The sequence below is a fragment of the Siphateles boraxobius genome, unplaced genomic scaffold, assembly GCF_051911475.1.
Source record: "Siphateles boraxobius isolate OS27281-9 unplaced genomic scaffold, OSU_SipBor_1 26, whole genome shotgun sequence".
Taxonomy (NCBI): domain Eukaryota; kingdom Metazoa; phylum Chordata; class Actinopteri; order Cypriniformes; family Leuciscidae; genus Siphateles; species Siphateles boraxobius.
The window spans coordinates 27,126,083-27,141,256 of NW_027508876.1; the positions used below are offsets into that span (position 1 = coordinate 27,126,083).

The window sequence follows — 15,174 nt, forward strand, 5'->3', positions numbered from 1 at the left end:
TGTGTACCTAATATTTATCCAAATGAGTCAATATTGCATCAAATCACAATAATTAAATTAAATTGAAATCGTGAAATTTGTGTCAAGCAATAATAATAAAAACGTAGCTTACCAGAAATTGTACCATGTAAACATTGTAAGATTGTGTATGCGATTAATTTAGATTAATTAATTACAGAGTATGTAATTAATTAGATTAAAAATTTTAATCGATTGACAGCCCTAGTTAAAAGTATTGAATAAATTGTCATAGCACTTGTAAAAAACTGTAATTTCTTACTCAACCTCAAGTTGTTCTAAACCTATATGAGTTTCTTGTTTTCTGTTGAACACAAAAGAAGATATTTTGAAGAATGTTGGTACGCAGACAGTTGATGGACCCCATTGACTTCCAAAAGTATTTTATATCTTACTAAAAGCCTAAAAACTTTACTTTTGATTCCACAGGGACTTTAACTTCCAAGTGTGAAACGTTCCTTTACCCAGGGTTAAAAGTGGGGTTTAGATCGATGATAACTCGGGGTTAAGTGCAGTGTGAAAAGCCCTTTGCAAGAAACTCAATTAATCCTCACCGTCAATGTCCATCAGAGACAGGAGGAGAACCTGTGGCTGAATCGCTGGGAACTTTTATCACTGGTTTCCTGTGCTGGTGCTGCTCTAGTTTAAACTGCATCTGCCAGGGTGAGATCTTACCTCACCAGATCCTCAAAACCTACATCATTTCTTCTGTATATAGAGCTCACACTGTTTCTTTTTTAAGTTACAGATCAAGTGTAATTACAAATATTTGAAATCAAAATCTGTTACATCATTTTCATTTTATTTTTCAGCAGAAAACATTTAAAAAATAGTCAATGGAATTATTTTATTTACTTTTGCAAAAAAAAAAAGTAATTTAAAATACAAAGAAAACGGAATTATTTCGTAATAGAATACATGGTCAGCTTTAGAAGTACAATATACAAAGTGGCTCTGAAATACATCAAATTTCATTCAAACATAATAATAACAGTACTTTTTGCAGGACTCATTTTAAACTGGGAGTTATTTCTTTCTGAGAGTTATTACTTGAAAACCCCAGATCATATAATATTATACAATAACATAATAAATATGGCTGTCGATCAACCTGGTATAATTATGAATAATGGTAAAACATCTTTTTTTAAACCACATTAGAGAAACAGAAAGCTTATGCATTGATGTTTTCCCATTTTATCTTGTTTATTTCTCAGAAAGAGTACTGATCTAAGGTGGGACAGTATTCAGGATGTGATCCAGGACTCTTAAAAGTAAACACTGAAGGACAATGATGTACAAAGGTCGAACACTAACAGCAAACGCTGCTTCTGAAATAGTAGATGTGGAAAGATTTGTCAATGGTGCAAAACAGAAGCAGAATGGAGTCTGAATCAGTTGACTGCAATTAAAATGTAGGAAATTACAATATATGGTAAACAACACCAAGTTTTTTTTTCAATATTTGGTTTAACATGTCTCAAGACTGAAAATAAGAAAAAATAAGACGTAAACAGAATATTACAGAAAAAAAGAGTTTTGGATGTTGCAAGGCTTATAGTGAAATAATCTCATTGAGGCAACTGGCTTTGGTCAATTAATAAAGTCTTGGAGTGACTGATTTGGAGAATCGTCAAAGGCACAGTCCATATTCTTCAACAAACTTAATGAAATCTGTCAGAGTACACGAACAAGGCCTCTCCGGTGTAGTTTAGGATGACGCTAATGAGTGAAACAAACAATATACTGTGACATTTATTTCACTTATAACTCACACTATAACTCAATAGATAACCCAGATATTTGTTATGAACTCACCAGCACAGTGTCACCGGACTGAGCACAGTGTTAAATGTGTAAAGGGAAAGACCTGAGGCCAGTACCTGCATGTAGTCAAAAAAACAGAAAGCCATTGTATCATTTTTATTGCAAGTACTGCAAATGCATGTGGTGTGAAACCAGTCTCAAGCTCTAACAGGCCTGATTGGAGACGCTAGATAAATGGAGACACTAAACAAAGAATAATTGTGGTTGAAAATATTATTTTCTCACCTTGGCCAGGAAGCAGCAGACTCCACAGTGCTCCTGAGGCAGACTGTTCTTCAGTTTTACGGTTGCCAACATCAGACAAAAACTCAATACAGCGCTATGAAATTAAATTGATTTCTAATTAACATAGGATTTGCAAATACAATAAAAAAAATTATAACAAAATGACATGCACCACTCATTCTGTACTTTTTGGACTTGAAGTCCTTATTGTAAAAAAAAAGAAAAATCCCAATAAATCTTGCCAACTTTTAATGCATTAGTGTAGTATGCAACATGTAGTATGTTTGTCTTACCTGCCCAAGCAGCCAGTGTGGAACCTGTATGAGGTCAGGAGAGTGAAATCTAAGGCCCCGGTCAAGTCACCTGAAAGACAATTACACATGGATCATGGCCGAAAAATATAGAGTTCAAGACAAAACTAATATGGTAGCATAAAATACATTATTACCTGTTGAGTATGCAAGTGAGGCAAGTAACAATGCACTGAAAAAGAAGTGTAAAATTAACTGGGGCAGAAATAAGTACTAATATATATCTACACATACTGTATATGTAAGACATTTATATACAGTATATAAGCATTCAAAATATGCATGTGTCAAAATCTGGGGGTGCAAATATAAAGGATGACATTAATGTTCATATTTAACCATTTACCTGGTCACATAGTTGATGAACTGCTCTTCAAGATCACTGTAATATTACACATTGAAAATGACACTTATTATGAGATATCTAATAGAAAACATATTCTATTATGTTACCAGGCATCTACTTTCAGTATAAGCAATGACAACATACTTTCTCATTCTAAAAGTTTGGGCTCACTAAGGTTTTTTTTCATTTTTTATTTCAGAAATCAATCATTTAATTGATGAAAAGAGACAGTAAAGTCATGTATAATGTTACAAAAGATTTCTATTTTAAATAAGCGTCCTGAAAATAAATGTATATGTATCATGTTTTGCGCAAACATTTTAATCAGAAATGTTTCTTGAGCAGCAAATCATATTAGAATGATTTCTGAAGGAGCATGTGACACTGAATACTGGAGTAATGATCCTGAAACTACAGCTTTGATCACAGGAATAAATGACATTTTAAATATATTACAATAGAAAACAAGCCTTAAATGGTAATTATATTTCACAATATTACTATTTTTACTGTATTTTTGATCAAATAAATGCAGCCTTGGTGAGCAAAAGAGACTTCATTTAAAAACATTGAAAAAAATCTTCCCGACCCCAAACTTTTGAATAGAGGTGTACATAAAAACAGCAAACCACCTCAGATGGCTTGTCTTTGTATTTTTCTGGAATACTTTATATGCACCTAAATTAGAAAAGAGACGAGATCGAAAAACACACAGGTAAAATGCACAATTTCTTATCTCCACATTTTCACTGTAAGTTTAAGATCGTTGCTCATAATTCTGGGTCCCATAACAAATAAATACACACTCACCAACACAGAACAGATGGACGGACGCCCATGTGTAGCCACTGGGACCAAACTGAGAGGTGAGACGCATGGGACCATAAAGAGGACATATGACATGCAGATTTTTACTGTTACAGGAAACAGTTCACTGACAGAACATCACCGTTATGTATGTGAGAGTGAACATACCCGAGGATTGTACAGAATAAGGCTGCCGGCAGATCCCAGCAGCATACACACGCTGTAAAGAAAATCATTTCATTAAAAGCATCTATAGTTTAGTCTTTGTTTTTTGTACAATATTTGTTTAAGAATCCCACTTCATAACATATTTGTTATAACCAATTTAAAAGACATACAAACATAAGCAAGCTCTTTTCAAGTCATTTTGGACTATTAAAAGAAACATACCTTAATAATTTCATCCATGATGATTTCTGAATAATGCAAATACAAAAAAAATTAGAATGGCATTAAGATATGATGTCAGGTGCCTGATGAAGACCTGATGGTCGCAACGTCGTGCTATTAATACATGTATTAATATTAATAGTTGTGCCATTAATAAATCGAAACGTCGTGCTATACTTCACGCTTCTTTTTTTCGTTTATATTACTTTGTTATCCTGCACCTGAGCCCAATTTGGGTGTTTGGGATGTGCACACCAGTTTTGTATTTTTGATATCTATAAAAACAACATGCATTATGAATTTAAATCCTACTAAATAAATGCTGAAGAAAAAAAGCATGCAAATTATTCCAACTGATCCAGACTTACCGCTCTGTGAGTTACTGCTATCATGAGAAAAGCAAAGACTTCAGAGACATTTTGTAACACAAAGAAAAAAGGTACGGGCTAAAAAAAAGAAGAAGAGGAAAGACAAACATATTTCAACATAAGCAAATAAAAAGGTTGCACATTCAGTCTCAGCGTAGGAAAGATACTGAAGTCTTCCTACGGTTCATATTTAAACATATTTTGTACACTTACTAAAAGCGACAGTGCTTTGGACCCCGCATAAATGTTTCCAATAAATAAAAATGATCCAGGAAGCTGGGAAAATGCTGCAGATCTAGATAACAAGCACAGCATTCAGAGAACAAATATTATAAAACAGATCATAATAATCTGTATTTAACTATATAATGCATAAATAATAATCCATGTGTTATAAAAGTGCATATTTAGTTACCTGGATAATCCATTGATTTCAAACAAACCAAGTTTCCATGTAACTACTAGCAGTAGAGCCCCAGTGGAGGTCTGCCACCTGTGGAGAGTTAATGATAGAAATACATACTGAAATATCATTGGAAATGAGGAACTGAATTTTGATTACAATGTCAGGAATACGTACCCCTGAAAAATGGTTGGAAATGTAAACTTTAAGATAGACAGAACATACTGTAAAGCAAAGAACAATTATACAATTATATATTATGTCAGTTCTGTAATTTAACAATCTAGGACGCTAAAATGTTTTTAAATTGCATTCAGAAAATGCATACATGCTTGTACATGCAATCCAAAAACAACAGGACAAACACACTGTCCAAAGTATAATAAAGTCAGTTTACCTTATTTGTGAAATAAGATGCTATGAAAAGTGTGCAGAATATAAAAACGAGAATCCCTCGAGCAACATTCATTGGATTGGATGCATCAGTAACTTTGGTTTCATGCACAACTCCTTTGATACTCTTCTTCTTCTTCTTCAATGTTCTGAGTCTGACATTTCATCTGCACTTCCTCTCTTCTGCTGCCACGCCCACTGTGACACGCAAGCACATTTTTAACCAATAAAAGCCTGAATGAAATCTGCTCTTAATGCGAGAGCTTTTTTGAGAAACATCTAGGCGAATATTAATATATCATTGATTATTTTTTTATTATTATTAGTGATACATAGTAAAATATTTTAACACGGATGTCTTTTATTCTTCCATTTGTCGTTTAGCATTCCCCTGTATAACTTTACATAAAATTATTCAATGCAAATTTACAAATCACAACAACGACAGAATAAAAGTATATTAAATAAAACAATTTACATTGAATTAATTCAATTCAGAAATTATTGTAATATTTTAATTACAACCAATTATGTGATAAATGAGATCATTAATTATTCTAAGTGCATTTATAAAGTGATTCGGTTTTACCATTAAAGGAAAAAATAATGAATGGTTTTGGAATAAAATAAAAAAATAAAAAATATAATTTATATTTATGTTATTATTGTACTTTTATTTTGAAAAACGTTCCTGACGTCATAATGGGTTGTCCCACCAACCATTGTAGATCACATCTATTTTTATCAGACACACTGTCGGTAACGAATTTACTTCTTGTTTTAAGCCACGTTTTAGCGGTCTTGGTCAAAGATAGTAATAAGTATTGTTACATATAGGGTTGAAGCCGAAATTAACGAACATTACACGGGTTTTACCGAATCATCTACACGAAGAAAGTATTACAGGCGTCACGTTCTTGAATCTAAACCTTCTGTCAACCAACATGGACCAACTTGAAGTAGCTACACAAGAAACCAAGGTGAGATTTCCGAACAGTCTGATGTATTGTTTTTCTTCGCTGGGAAAATCCGGCAATTGTTATAATATGAGTTTGTTTAATACCGGGCCTGTCAACCATTATACAACAGAAGGATGAGTAATGAGTCTATGTGATGACTCAGACTCTGACCAATGGATTGGAGTTAAACCGTGATGAACTTTAACCAGTTAGTAGGTGTTTGAATAGAATTAATATAATTAATTGAATAGAAAGTTTATGGGTGACGTCAGCTTCAGCATGTGGACTTTGACATTTTTTAGTCATACTTATAAGTAATAAATATTTCAATACTTAAGTACAGCCTTGAGTATTGTTTTTATTGTTGTATGATTAATATTGTTTTTATTATTTTATAATTAATATTATTATTATTATTGTTTTTTTATTAATATAAATATAAGTTAATTATTTATTGATTTATTAATTTTTTCAACCTTATTTTAAGAATGATTTTATTATTAGTGCTGTCAAACCGATTAATCGTGATAAATCACAACTAACATAAGTTTGTTTATATATGCATGTATATATATATTTGTATATACACACATTTTATATATGTACAAACTTTTATGTTAGATGCGATTAATCACGATTAATCTGTTTGACCGCACAATTTATTACTGTATTAAACAATTATAGTATTATTTTGAATTACTTTTTTATATTTTCAGTTTTCATTTTAACTTAGTTTTTAAAGTCTTAAGCATTTTATGGAATATTTAGCCCTATATTTTATTCGCTGGTTTATTTCAGTTACCAAAAACATTTGTAGTTTTAGTTTTTGTCATTTTTGTTTAAGTTTCTGCTAACAATAATAGCACTGCTTGAAACTTCACATTGCATTCCTATCACCATGTATTAAAAAGAGCAAATGTCTTGTCACATGTTCTAACTGTCATGAATATAAAACTCAATTTGACTGTTTTAATGTAGGCCAGTACATATAAGTTTACCTACTATTCATGGCACGTGTCAACAAATGATCATTTAGACGGAAGTGAATCAATCAAAACTAACTTTAGCTGGGAAAAAAACATTTTTCAAGAACCACTATAAAACCAAACCAATCTCTGTTACCTTAAATTATGTTTATCTCTGTAAAGCTGCTTTGAAACAATCTACATTGTTAAAAGCGCTATATAAATGAGGATGATTTGACTTGACATGTGACAGGCTGTTATTCTGCTTGTTCACTGCTGATGGTGTTAGTTGTTGTAAAGTAATATTAACTTCTGGTGATCGAGTGTTTCAGTCATTAATGTGATTATTCTGTTGTTTTCCCAGAGCCCCTGGGGTGCTCCTGTCCTGGCACCATCGCCCTGCTCTCTGGCTGATGTTATGAGTGAGGAGTTGGCCCGACAGCTGGATGAGGAGGGCAACACTTTCCCAGACTGCCCAGAGTGAGTCTTACAAATCTATATATCAAATTAGTACGGGTCTAGTACCCCGCCATCTTAGTTTTTTTTTTAGATTTTACAATGGTAATGTATGGTATAGTGACTAAGTGAACTAATTAGAGCTGCACGATTAATCTTTAAAAGATCACGATCTGGATTCAAACACCCACACAATCTCATTCCTAAATGCCTACTTGTCTGTTAAACCTTTGACAAAATCACACCAGAACTTTTAGATCTGTGTTAGCGCTGACCCAGAGAGAGCTGTTGTCATGTATTGGTATGAAACAGCTTCACAAACAGTCTTTTCCACCACACCGTATCATTATTTCTGTCTTACAAATATTCATATTATCAGAGAAGTACTGAGATAAAATATTTTAGTTCGGATATAAACATTGATGCCTGCGGAAGCGAATCACCATTTGAAAGTAAGTTGACTCTTCAAATAAAGATTGTGTTGATTACATTATGCCACCAGGTAATGACAAGTGACTGTTAAAAAATGTATTTGTCATTGAGTCGTTCTTTCAAGAGATTCGTTCAAAAAAGCGAATTCATTCACTAATAAAACAAGCAAAGTATTCATGAGTGAGTCATTGAATCATTGACTAAAAACTTTTATTTAATTTTTTTATAGTTCAGTCAAATTAAACATTTTGAATAGATTGCAGCAATTAAGAACCTCTTTTGTGAATGACATGTTAGTTTGTTTAGTTGTCTGTTCAGGATCATGGGAGAATCGTGATCTCTGTCTGAAGCAAAAAAATCTTTATTCTCAATTTATCCAGAATTGTGCAGCTCTACAACTAAGGCTTTTTAGAACTTATTGTCCTTATTTAGTTATTTTTAAACCAGTAGTTGCTATATAACTTGTTTGACTTCAAATTATAAATAAGGCAGCAGCTGTATTGTCATCACAAAAAGTGTAGTTATTTGAAATTCATCATTTCTGAAGGCGAAATCATCTTTTGTATGTATTTACTTCATATTATTTTCAGTACCGACCTGAAGCTGACCTGCACTTCAGAAGTGGAAACGTCCAGCGACCTGATACTGGCCCAGATGCTTCAGATGGAGTTTGATCGCGAGTTTGATACGCAGCTGCGCAGGGAGGAGAAGAAGTTTAATGGAGACAGCAAAGGTATAACCATGAAGACGAGTGAAGCAGCTTTTCGAACAAGAAAAAATGTTGCGCCAGTAAAAAAGTCATCAGAAAAGAGAAGAGAGGATGCATCTTGATTAAAGATTGAGGCACATGAATTTAAAAAAATAATGACGTGCACGGATGAGTAGTTTATAATAAATACTACAATATTCAATAAAAAGTCAAGAATTGTCCAATTTGATTTAATGGTAATTTAATGCATGTTTTGTTCTCATTCTATGTATATACTTCCATTATAACCTGAACAATTCATTTCCAGTCTCCATATCGTTTGAGAACTACCGCATGGTTCATCCGTATGAGGACAGTGACAGCTCTGAGGATGAGGTGGACTGGCAAGACACTCGCCATGACCCTTACAAAGCCGGTGAGCTACAATACCTAAGAACAGTGTTATTTAGTATTATTTAATTTTTTACATTATTATTAATGTTATATTTTTAATATTTTTAATTTAAATTAATATTATTTATTTAATTAAATTTTTACAATTTTATTTTGAGAATTAGTATTATTTAATTTTTTACATTATTATTAATGTTATTATTTTATCAAAATTCATTTAAATAATAGTTTTTTAATTAAAATTAATATTATTTATTTAATTACATTTTTACATTTTTATTTTGAAAATTATTGTATTATTAATACACAATTATTGCATTTATTAATTTTTTTTAAATTTTTGTCCGTTTTTTTATGTGCCTTTGTCATTCTTATTAGTTAGTTTTATTATTTTTCTATTTGGCTTTTATTTATTTTTAGTGATTTTAATACTTCACGTTTAAGTCCAAGCTTTATGTAATATTTTTACTTTTTATTTCTGCTAGTTTGTGCCACATATTAAATCATATTTTTAGGTGTGCTTACCAGTTAATGATTTTTGACCTGCCTGCATTTCATTTACCTGCTCAGACAAACCAACTACGACCCCTAAAAAGGGTTTTGTTGGTAAAGGCAAGAACATCACCACCAAACACGACGAGGAGATCTGCGGACGGAAGAACACCGCACGCATGGATAATGTAAGGCTTGTTCACACTTTATCCAAATAACATTTTGAGAATTGCATTCACACTTTTAATCTTCTCGACCTCTGAATGCCTTCATACAGTTTGCTCCGGAGGTGCAGGTGGGAGACGGGATCGGCATGGATCTGAAGCTCTCCAACCAAGTGTACAACGCTCTGAAACGCCACTGTCAGTCAGAGCAGCGCCGTAGCGCTCGACTTCATGAGAAGAAAGAGCACTCCACTGCAGTGAGTAGTTTTCACTTTTAAAGTCGGCATTAAAGTTGTGATATTCTTTTCTTCCCTATTGTGGCGTATATCCAAGTGAAACTGCTTCTCGAACAAGAACAAATGTAGACTTGATTTTGTCAGCGGGGAATTGATTGGATGGTCGTGGGTTGCTATTGGTGGATCTCATGTGAGTGACAGGTTGCCCCGCCCTCACACCAGTAAACGCATCTTCAGAGAAGAGAAGAGATGTCGCTCCAAGAGGGAGGGGACGTTTTTTTTATTAAAGATTATGATGGCGCATGAATTTGAATAAAAATTATGATGTCAAATTTGTGCATGAGTAAATACTACAATATTTCATTCTTTATTTTTATTTATTTTGTACTTTATTTTATTTTAGTGGTTTTCAGACTCAAACCTTTGAGGAAATGTTATGTAAAGAGCCCAACCCATTATTTATTTATTATTTTATTTTTATTTAATCAAATTTAGGTTACTTTAGGGGTACTTCAGACTCCACATACTGTATGAGAAATGTATTCTATTCACTTGTGTGTTGTGACTGTACATTATAATATGTCCTCTTAATGTTCTCTTTTGCTCAGGAACATGCTGTGGATCCCAAGACCAGACTACTGATGTACAAAATGGTGAATGCTGGGATACTGGAGACCATCAATGGCTGCATCAGCACAGGAAAAGAGTCAGTGGTGTTCCATGCTAACGGCGGGAGGTGGGTTTATGATTACTTATGCTTTAAGTATGATTACTTAATGATTACTTATGATTACTGCGTTTGCAACTCACTGAAGTCTTACATCTATCACAATGGTTCCTTTATTTAGCAACACTACTCTCGTTGTGTCTCCTGTAGCTTTGAAGAGAAGATTGTTCCGGAAGAGTGTGTCCTCAAGGTTTTCAAGACCACCCTGAATGAGTTTAAGAACCGGGACAAATATATCAAGGATGACTACCGCTTCAGAGACCGCTTCAGCAAGCTGAACCCTCGCAAAATTATCCGCCTGTGGGCTGAGAAGGAGATGCACAACCTCACCAGGTACAAGAAAGATATCTGATACATTTATCATGATACAAGAGATTAATTGGATTTGCTGCTGTGACAGAATGCCTTCGATAAATTAGGATGACACTACAATATAATATAGTTTGATGTACTTTATTTATGAGCTACTGTTCTTTTTCTTCCATGCACGCATAAATGTACGTGTAGGATAAAGAAAGCAGGGATCCCGTGCCCGGATGTGATTATTCTCAAGAAGCATATCCTTGTGATGTCATTCATTGGGCAGGACCATGTTCCTGCACCTAAACTGAAGGACGCCATTCTGAGTTCTGAGGATATGAAGAAAGCATACTACCAAGTGCTAAACGTGAGTGCACTGAAATGCTAGAATGTTAAATGAGTATTGGGTAAAAAATAAGATTTTTGCATACTTTAATTTGTGGTTATTTTAATAAAAAAACATTATTGTGTCCAGGCAGGATTTGTTACTTTATTACAGTGTTTAATTACCATGTAAATAATGGTACTAATTTTGGGGTGAAGTATAACTTGAATATTTGTTTCTCAGATGATGCAGCTGCTTTATCAAGACTGTAACCTGGTTCATGCTGATTTGAGCGAATACAACATGCTCTGGCATGATGGACAGGTTTGTATAACATCATACATTATTAGTAGTACATCTTTTTAAATTCCACACACCGAGGCTTTTCATGTTGTCAGTGTCACATGATCCGTCAGAAATCATACTAATATCTATAAAATATCTACTCAAGAAACTTGAAAAGATCAACGTTGAAAACAGTTTTTAATTTGTTTGTAGAAACTGATAATTTGAAAAAAATTGGGGGGGGATATTTGATGAATAGAAAGTTCAAAAGAACAGCATTTATTTGAAATGTCTTTACTGTCACTTTAGATCAATTTAATGCCTCCTTACTGAATATAAGTATTAATTTCTTTACAAAAGAAAAACTCTTACTGACCCCAAACTCTACAACCATGCTGGTTTTTACAATATTTACCCAAAAATGAAAATTGTCATAATTTACTATAACCATCATGTCTTTCCAAACCCGTAAAACTTTAGCTCATTGTCGGGACACAATTGAAGATATTTTTAATGAAATCTAAAAGATTTCTGTCCCTCATCACCCAAAACTCTTGATGCTTCAAAATGTTCATGAAGAAATCATAAAAAACCATTAAAATGAATCGAGCGGTTTAGTCCAAGTCTTCTGAAGACACTCTCTTTATGAACATTTTGAAGCGTCAGCGTTTTAAAGATTAAAGACGAAAGTCTTATGCGTTTGGCATGACATGAGGGTAATAAATGAATTTGTCAAATGCATCATGACCCCATGGAGTTCTTTTCTGTTTTTGCTCATGAAGGTGTGGTTCATTGATGTGAGTCAGTCCATAGAGCCCACTCACCCTCACGGTCTGGAGTTCTTGTTCAGGGACTGCAGGAATGTGGCCACAGTAAGTGTCTGAGCTATCTTGTGGCATATTAAAGCCATGCTGATCGCTCTAAAGCGGGGGTAGGAAAGTTCGGTCCTAGAGAGCTGCTGTCCTGCTGAGTTTGGCTCCAACACTGAAAAAAATCCTCACCTGCCTAAAGCCTTAGTAATCCTGAAGGCATTGATTAGCTTGTTCAAGTGTGTTTGATTAGGGTTGGAACTAAATTCTCTAGGACCGAACTTGCCTACCCCTGCTCTAAAGCAAGGTTGTGCTCAGTAATGCATGCTCTTTTCTGTTCTCCAGTTTTTCCAGAAAGCTGGTGTGCTCGAGGCTCTCAGTGTATTCGAGCTGTTCAACACCGTGTCTGGACTGCAGATCAACAGCGACAATGAGGCTGATTTCTTAGCCCAGGTTTGGACTTTAAATGTTTGTTATTTGCAAATTAATTTAAAAAAGCTAATTATACTGTGACCGATATGTTGGATAACAAAGGGCTCGTTTACACTTGGGATTAACATGCGACCTGTATCCAGATGTTGTCCACATGCAAATTGAAAAGACAAGTGTAAAAGCATGTATATTCAGCAGGATTCTTCATTGAGAACGTTGAGCGCCGGTCGCTACAGTCATCAAGTCCAACTACCCAGCATGCAATAGCCATTATTTCACTGTCTCTGTTAACTATAGACCCGATATAGTCCGGCTATAAGTAACCCACTTCTAGCCAAAATTAGCTTGAATTTGGTTACATGTCGTTTTTGCCAAAATAACTTGCGTGATGTATGATATTTCATCATGTAAGCAAACTCTACAGTGATTACAAGGCGTTAGCTTTCATTTTTTTAACATGTTCTATGCGTAGCCTGTGTGTCGATTCTTGGGCTATGGTTAGATGTCCATTAAATTTTCACTGACAGCCCAAATTTTGCCTCGTTTTAGCCTAGACGTCTGTGTTTGGACGCCTATTAGACGTCTTTTAAACGCAAAATTGTTCGCTGGGTAAAGCAGTGATACATTGTAGTTTATATACATTTTAGAGGCCAGTGATTAGAAATAGGACAAAACACCTGGGTGTCGACCTTAAACAATGCATGCAAATTAAGTATCCAGGTATAGGAACCCACTTTAAACTAGAGTGTCACCAGTCCTGATCCAATCAGCATAACTATTCAAAGAATGGGACAGGGGCTCCAAGAGCCATTAAAGACAGAAGGTGAGGTCTCAATAATCCGGCTCATTTGACTTCCAATAAACAGAACAGGAACTGGCAGAAAACTTGCTGGAAACTTTGCTTTACCTCTTAAAATGCTAAATACAAGGTCCTTCTCCTCAGTTTTTCATGTGATGTTATTTCAGGATTGAGGATCAGCAGTTTTTAAACAAACTCTTAACTTTGTAATCCCACAGAACGCGCTCTAGTCGTCATCGTGGGAATCGCTGCACATAGCTGGGTGTAGAAGTAGAACTCCTATATAGTTGAAAGTTTGCTTTCGCACCTGAAAGTTACACAGTCGTTGTTTATCTGTAAAGGATGCATCATTTTCACACCACATTTGGCAACAATATCGATGCAATGCATTATTATTTGCAACCTCGTCCACCTTGTTTTACGAGATTTGAAATGCATAGCCCTGCGACTGAAAACAGTTTTCAAAGGAAACCCCACTGTTTCAGGTTTACTACAGACCTATTGTAAATATTGCACGGGAAATCTGTATCAGTTATCCAGATACTGAAGCCACTTGACAGGCGTAAACGTGCCGCGTCCTAATTGGCTGATGATCCGATATGCTTGATTGGATCACGGTGGTCGCATGTTAATGCCAAGTAGAAATGCAGCATATGTGTGGTTTAGATGCAATTTGATTTGAAAGGTGGCAAAAAGATCCAACAAATTTATAAAACTGTTATTAAAAAGCAATTGTTTCATGCATTTTTACAGATTGAAGCACTGGAGAAAAGAAATGAAGATCACGTACAGAAACCGGGCAAGAAAATCTTCAATGCCACCTGTGACGGCAGCCCACCCCAATTAAACACTGATGATGATGATTAACACAAGCACAATAGTCATTTGAATAATAAAGGAGAGAAAATTCTTCCAGTCACAATAAGGTGTGGAATGGGATGAACGCCCGTGTCCATGTGAAATACTCACACCATCCTTCTGCTGTTTGCTCAGTGTTGAAAATGACACATTATGGTCATTTGAGACATCAAGCATAACCTGTCATTTTTTTAACAGACAGTTTTGGAAGATGGTTAAAAACAGATATTCAAAAAATAAGGAAACCAGTAACTATAGAGACACATGATGTGTTTGAATTGTGTGGTGTTAAACATGTGTCTCCTTCCACAAAAGGGCAAGCAGGCAGTGAAGATCTCCTGGAAATCAGAATGCTCTGAATGTGTGTGTGTTGATTTGAGCTTTTGTAATGAACAGAACGCAGGACATTGCTCCAGTTCTGCTGTTCAGCATGAAAATGACAGCCTGGGTTTTTATGTGGAATCATTTTACTGCTAAGATGACTATTGATGTAGATTTTTGGTCTTTGGAAAAATCAGGTAAAGATGAAAATAAACTCTTGAACGCCATACTTTGAGTTCTTCATTCTTGACCTGCTATTTAGTTGCTACTAAATACATTTTAAAAGTTTGACTTATGATTTTGTCTTTATAGGAACAATTTTAATCCTCACAATATGTATTATATTAATATTAATCCTTAAAATATTATCAAGGGCAGCACAGATACCCGAGATTTGTTTGTACAAAATTATTTTACTTCAGAG

General features: G+C 34.5%; 2 protein-coding genes across 2 annotated transcripts; one reads left to right on the forward strand and one right to left on the reverse strand.

Moving 5' to 3' along the window:
• Positions 1-799: 799 nt before the first annotated feature.
• Positions 800-5,811, reverse strand: slc35d4 (solute carrier family 35 member D4). Its single transcript, XM_077244084.1, is given in 17 exon segments — positions 800-1,740; positions 1,837-1,901; positions 2,071-2,164; positions 2,364-2,433; positions 2,519-2,553; positions 2,728-2,763; positions 3,360-3,405; positions 3,538-3,586; positions 3,703-3,754; positions 3,925-3,950; positions 4,293-4,370; positions 4,506-4,587; positions 4,708-4,785; positions 4,873-4,919; positions 5,093-5,200; positions 5,202-5,338; positions 5,805-5,811. Coding segments are annotated over 17 exon segments (1,068 nt in total). The 3' UTR covers positions 800-1,682.
• Positions 5,769-14,977, forward strand: riok3 (RIO kinase 3 (yeast)). Its single transcript, XM_077245332.1, has 13 exons — positions 5,769-6,068; positions 7,377-7,492; positions 8,491-8,633; positions 8,917-9,024; positions 9,573-9,682; positions 9,772-9,915; positions 10,503-10,630; positions 10,772-10,954; positions 11,129-11,288; positions 11,490-11,570; positions 12,314-12,403; positions 12,686-12,793; positions 14,325-14,977. The coding sequence occupies exons 1-13, from the start codon at positions 6,033-6,035 to the stop codon at positions 14,436-14,438; spliced, it is 1,521 nt and encodes a 506-aa protein (XP_077101447.1). The 5' UTR covers positions 5,769-6,032; the 3' UTR covers positions 14,439-14,977.
• The last annotated feature ends 197 nt before the right edge of the window (positions 14,978-15,174 follow it).

Bases quoted from the DNA above. Each gene is read 5' to 3' on its own strand.
- riok3 (XM_077245332.1), top strand. From the start codon at position 6,033: ATGGACCAACTTGAAGTAGCTACACAAGAAACCAAG. The intron at 9,916-10,502 runs GTGAGTAGTTTT...TCTTTTGCTCAG, and splicing joins AGAAAGAGCACTCCACTGCA to GAACATGCTGTGGATCCCAA. The intron at 11,571-12,313 runs GTTTGTATAACA...TTGCTCATGAAG, and splicing joins TGCTCTGGCATGATGGACAG to GTGTGGTTCATTGATGTGAG.